The 5,927-nt window shown below is 44.7% G+C and overlaps 1 protein-coding gene across 1 annotated transcript in view; it reads right to left on the reverse strand.

Annotated features, from left to right (window-relative positions):
* The window catches only part of LOC134089112 (metal transporter CNNM4), a 28,889-nt gene extending 23,555 nt beyond the window's left edge, over positions 1 to 5,334 (reverse strand). Inside the window, exon 1 of the mRNA XM_062543435.1 lies at positions 3,960 to 5,334. Coding sequence (XP_062399419.1) covers positions 3,960 to 5,334 — 1,375 coding nt within the window. The remainder of the gene's footprint in view (positions 1 to 3,959) is intronic.
* Positions 5,335 to 5,927: the final 593 nt, after the last annotated feature.

A 5,927-nucleotide genomic window follows, 5' to 3' on the forward strand; every position in this document is an offset into this window, starting at 1 on the left:
CTCTTATTGGCAGCGTTTCCCAGATTCGTTAAGAAGCTCTTAAGTGCTAAGAACTTCTTAGGAGTATTCTTAGAATGTTCTTAGAGCGCTCCTAAGAAGTTCTTAGCACTTAAGAGCTTCTTAACAAATCTGGGAAACGCGGACATTGTCTGTTATGTCTTAGTGCACATGAGGATTGCAACTAATGTAACTAATGTACATGCAATGCTGCATATTATGTATATTATGGCACTGTGACAAGCAAGTAACAAAAGATACAAGAGATCTATTTTGAGATACTGTATACCATAAGTGATAGGGAATTCTTGTTCAGAACTCTAAAAATATCCTCTGATATGCTAGTGTGTGAGTGTGTGTGTGTGTGTGGGGTGGGGGGGGGGGGGTGGGGGGGGGGTTATTCGCTGATTCATGTTCCTCGTAAACGGAGAGAAGTGGCCACCAACATCTTCTCACGACGGGAGAGCTTTGAGCTGTTGTCTGGAACAGAGTCAAGATCAACAACAGGAGGAGGCCGAAACAAACACAGACTGTTCTCAAAAACAAATGAATGAGGCTAACTTTGTGGGCTTGACACATGCCATTGCGTTGTGCGCTGTTTAGTTATTTTCCGACCTCGTTGGGGGCTAACGTCATCATAAAAAAACAACATAACATCCCCTATGACCAAAGCAACAGGCCTTCGCTAAACTGATTTACCGTGTCATCTGCCAATGTTTACACTGTCTACTGAGAACTCAAGGGAGAACAGGGTTATGCTGTGTGACTGGGCAATGAGTGCAGATGTGACTACTCCACAGAGAATGAGTGAACACATACAGTACAGTCAGTCTTGGGTAAGCATGCAACACAGTGACACACAATGAAGGCAGAGGGGAAACAGTGATCGATTAATCAATCAGTCAATCAAGTGATCAATCTCTCTCTCTCTCTCTCTCTCTCTCTCTCCTCACTGTCATTCTATGAAAATCACAGCTGTAATAGCTGTCTGTTTCCAAGCAGTAGGCTACATTAAGCATTTAAGGCCTGACTCCAAACTCCTAAAGTGGTCCCACTGATGTATAACATACATGTCTGGAACTACCTGACAATAGCAATAGCATTTGTTAGCAATAGCAATTGCTACCTAATAATAGCAAACGGGTGTGCAGCAACTGTGCAATGTGTAGGGAGTAAACCTTCCTGTCGACAACTTCAGAGACACACAGGTGATCTCGTCAGACACTAGGCCTAGCTAGCACCCATGGGTTTGAGCATCCTTGCTACACGTCCACCTCCCAGTCCGTCCGAGGAGCAGCAGGTTTGTGGGTCCAAGCCCAAGCTGAACAAGGCAGTCAATGTAGCGCAGGTTGCATGATGTGCAGTTTAGCACCAGTGACAAATGTTTTCTAGAGTGTAGATATTTGCAACTACACACCGGTACTAGAGATTTTGTGGACTGTGCTACAAAACTATCAACCTCTCTACAGTGCTATGAGCAAAAAAAGATAACGTGCAGCTCTGCTGTAGACCACAACTACCACCACTCCCTACTCAACATGCCCTCTGAACCCCGATGGTAGCAGCTGACAGAGACACAGGGCTCTGTTGCAACACTCATAACGTGATTACGACTAGACCTAGAGTCTGTGTGGATGTATAATCCCATAAACCGAAAAAAACATGACATTACAGTAGGCAATAAAAACAAAATTATGCTAATATAACCTGGATCAGGACAGTGTCAAGGCTGTTGTGGACACATAAAAGCCTTTATGCTCAATGTACAGTATATATACATAGTATTTCTAATGACAACTGCTAGTCAAAGAAAACAGTTCACTGTAGGCTTTTGATGTAGGCCTAGGCTAATGCTATGCGTACAACAGACAAGAGCATGAGTTGTCTAGCCCAAGGCTAGTGAAAATAACAATTCTATCTTTTTTTTTTTTTTTTGGGGGGGGGGGGGGGGTGTAGTTAAGATGTTGCTTTAAAGGGCTGACTAGCAAATACAACAAGAATGTGTGGGTGGGTGGGTGTGTGGGTGAATGTGTGTGTGCGCGCGCGCATGTGCGCATGAGAGTATGTCTGTATGTCTGTGTGCCAGAGAGAGAGAGAGAGAGAGTGTGTGTATGGGGGTTGCTGGAACAGAGCGCTCATAATAACTGGTGACCTTGAAGTCCCAGGGAGAGGTGAAGTGCAGAAAAACAGCACACTGTGAGATGTCCAACAACAGCACCCTGTGCCACTATCCTACCACCCTGTCCACCGTGCAAAGTCCAACACATACAAGAAAAGTGTTCTTTTTTTCACAGCAGAGTAGAGTAAATAGTACACCATGTAACACACTATTCTGTCTCTTAGTGGCTGTGGGCCCTTCCCTTAAGCACATATCATTAGGTCATGAAGCATTGATGTAAAGTCGCCCCAGTGTATGTCAATGTCACACCCCTGCTCACCACGATGGTGGCGGACGCTAGGCTATGACAAATCTGCTCTCCAAACCGGATACAGATTAGTGTAGTAGGCGATATCCATGTCCAGTCAGTGACCTAACAAACTATCCTCTGCATATCAGTGGTCAACTATCATATCTTAGCTCGGTATGTAAATTTGCTCCAGTGCAGAATAAGAGGCTCATAGTAGACTGAATCTGCCCTAAACCGTATGCAGGCCAGAACTGTGTACACAATATAAAACTATTCGCTACTAGGCTAAGCTCTTGACAGCAGATTGACAACGATGACTGCTCTTCCCCTCAATTGTCAAAACCACTGACCTGGGCTAAAGCCATAGGATAAGTTATAGGGATGTAACGTTACACAACAATCCCAATTCGGAACGTGCCTCGGTACAGGCTACAGGTAAGCCTGTAGTAAGTTCTGCTAGCCTAACATTCACTGACAATAGTGTTGCTCAACACCTGAGCTGGAATGCATCAAATGTTTTTTGGTGTTAATTAAGGAAACGTACATATGGTCAGCCACCTTATGTGGAAACTAGAATTTGAAATGCAGAAAATTTGGCATGCAAAAAAAGTCTACTGTTGATTACTACTAAAGACTGCATTCGTCACATTTGGTACACATCTGTATTGAACCTAATGTTTTGCACCTAAGGAACCTGTGCGGATACATGTACCTTTACACACCTAGTAGGTTATGAAGTGCATGTCACACCTAAGGCACAGTCACACTCACACACAGTGAATGTCACACCCCTACAAATTCAGAGATTGGCACATATGGCCAGACCTGGCTTGTTCTGTCTCAACTATGGTGTGGATTTTTACAGGCGCAGTGTATGTCCATATCTTAAAAGGAAGAGGGGTGTGGTGCGGCCTACACACTGTTTTTAGATCCCTGACAGTGATCCACTCAGGAGGGTGCAGGATAAATAAAGCAATCTGTGATCGCCACAGGGAGGAATCAATACGATAGCCTTGAGTTTGTAAACTTTGTGTAGCTTGTGGCCAAACAGCAGTGGCGAGACTTAATCCTGCAGGAAAGATCTTTTATCCACAGCCAACTATCGGAACAGGGGCAGAATAATGTGAGACAAGCGTGTTTATTTTTGTGGGTGGGGGTGGTAATTGTCAGCTATTAGCAGTTCCCCTCAGAGTAAAGGGATTTGCCTGAACTGAGATCAGATCATGGCCTGCTGAAAGTGCCCTACTCAGAGTTTGCACTCATGGTAAATGTCTGAAAACTCCAACATTTTGGATTGAATCATTGCATGCCCTAAGACCATCTTTGTCTCAGTATTACTTACTTAAGTTTGAGAATAAAAGTTTGACAGGCCTAGACATGTCTACATAATATTATGAAGCCTAGGCAACTACACTTAGCTAATTTGCTTAATGAATAGAGCCCATTCTCTTCCAAAGCTATCTTCTATTAATCGATTCTAGGCCTCGACTGATTAAGCACATTAGCAGTTGTATTAAGAAGATCGTTGACTCTGTAAAGAAAACACATGCTCACCTTTTTTGAACTCTTCCAACATGGAATCCAACTTGGTATCGTGGAACACGAAGTGCACCGGATGGTTATAGAACTTGGTGATGGTTTTGAGGGTTGTGCAGTCATCGGGGTCCACAAAGGCCAAGTCCTTGACGAAGAGGATGTCTACGATATTAGACCTTTCGTCGTCGAACACAGGGATGCGCGTGTAACCACTCTCCATGATCTCTGACATGGTGTTGAAGTCTAGCACAGCGTCACTGCTGATCATGAAGCAGTTATTTACAGGGGTCATCACATCTTCAACGGTCTTAGTCCGAAGCTCCAAAGCACCCTGGATCATATTAAGCTCCTCTTTCACTAGGTCGTTGTATGGCTCTGTCACTTTCAGCATCTCCACCAACTTCTCCCTGTTGTAGACTGTGCCAATCTCCTGACCTAGCACACAGTCAAGTAATTTGCTGATGGGCCACGAAAGCGGGAATGTGAGTAACATGAATAATTTGGTGACCATGATGGTATTGGCACCGACAGCCAGCCCGTGACGAGAGCACAGGGCCTGGGGCACGATCTCACCGAACACCACGATGCCGCTCGTGGAGGCAATCACAGCACCAAAACCTGACCCTATGAGGTCATCAAGTAGGATGGTTAGCGTGGTGTTGACTAACACATTTCCGAGAAGAAGTGAGCATAACAGGTAGTTTCCTTTCCTTCGTATGGGCTCTATTTTACGCGCATATTTCCTCTCTTTGTCGGTACCACAACTTTGAACGATTCGGAGCTCCATTGGATCCAAAGCCATAAGCCCAAGATTCAGCCCACTGAACATGCCAGACAGAACCAAGAGGAAGCATATGAGTATAATCTGAAGCCACAAGGGAAGTAAACTCGCTTTCTCCTCGACCACCTGTAACCAACCGTCAGGCTTTCCTAACAGGTACCACTTACCATCTTGTTCTTTGACACACAAAGCATATTCCTTGAATGGCTCGTTCTTGCGAAGCTGTTTAATTTTTAGGCTCAGTACCGCGGCTGTACCTTTGACATTTGCGGTCATGTTAGTCCAAATGACAATATCTTTGGTAAAATGCGCGCAAGTCCTGTTAAAGTCATCATCGCCATCATCGTCGAATTCCGTAAACTTAATATCTGCCCAGGTGTCATTACTGATCTGTAGTCCGTAGAGTCTGAGAAGGATGTGAGAGTCCTCGACTACCTGGATGATCCCCTTCTCTGTGACCGTCGCCTCCTTGTTGCTGTGTAGCAGCCGCATGCCAAAGATTCGTCTCTCATTGACCTCGGCAACCGCTGTCCCCGAATATTCACCAAATCCAATCCATAAGAAAACGAGAACAGTGAGAATATACCCCTGCCCACTCCATTCTGTCGCCATGTTTGTTTCACTCTCTGTGAAATGAGACTTGACGTCACCTTGCCATTTCACATGGCCCGCCCGTCATTAACATAATACCACCGCGACTCCTATCTGCATTCGAGACGTCAGAAATAGATCGAGCCCACCACGCTGGTTAATTTTAAGGTGGACTGAAAGCTTTTAAGGTGGACTGACGTTGATGTTCCATGTTTGACGCATTACGGCCGTTTTCACAGCAGACACTCGGAGGTAGGTCTCGGAGGTAATTTTCCGAGGATTCACACACCTCTGCGTGTAGCCCCTGTATGTTCAGGAATTTTTAGGGGTGAAACAGGGCAAGTGCAAGACACAAGAGGGCATTTAGACTTATTCCTCAGCCCGAAGCAGACCAGTTAGCCTACTATTTAGCTATGGACTCACTTGTTGTAATTATTTTTACTTCGTTTATTATATGAATGCCTATAAGAATGCATCATAAAAATGAATGACAGACTACTTTAGCATACTAGGCTGATGAGTCAGTTCTTGTGTGGCACTATACCCCCCTCTTGTGGTTAATTGTGAGACATCTGCTTCTTGTCAACAAGGAGGGACTGACTGTGGTTTTTTTT

This window comes from Sardina pilchardus, chromosome 8 (genome assembly GCF_963854185.1).
Source record: "Sardina pilchardus chromosome 8, fSarPil1.1, whole genome shotgun sequence".
Classification (NCBI taxonomy): domain Eukaryota; kingdom Metazoa; phylum Chordata; class Actinopteri; order Clupeiformes; family Clupeidae; genus Sardina; species Sardina pilchardus.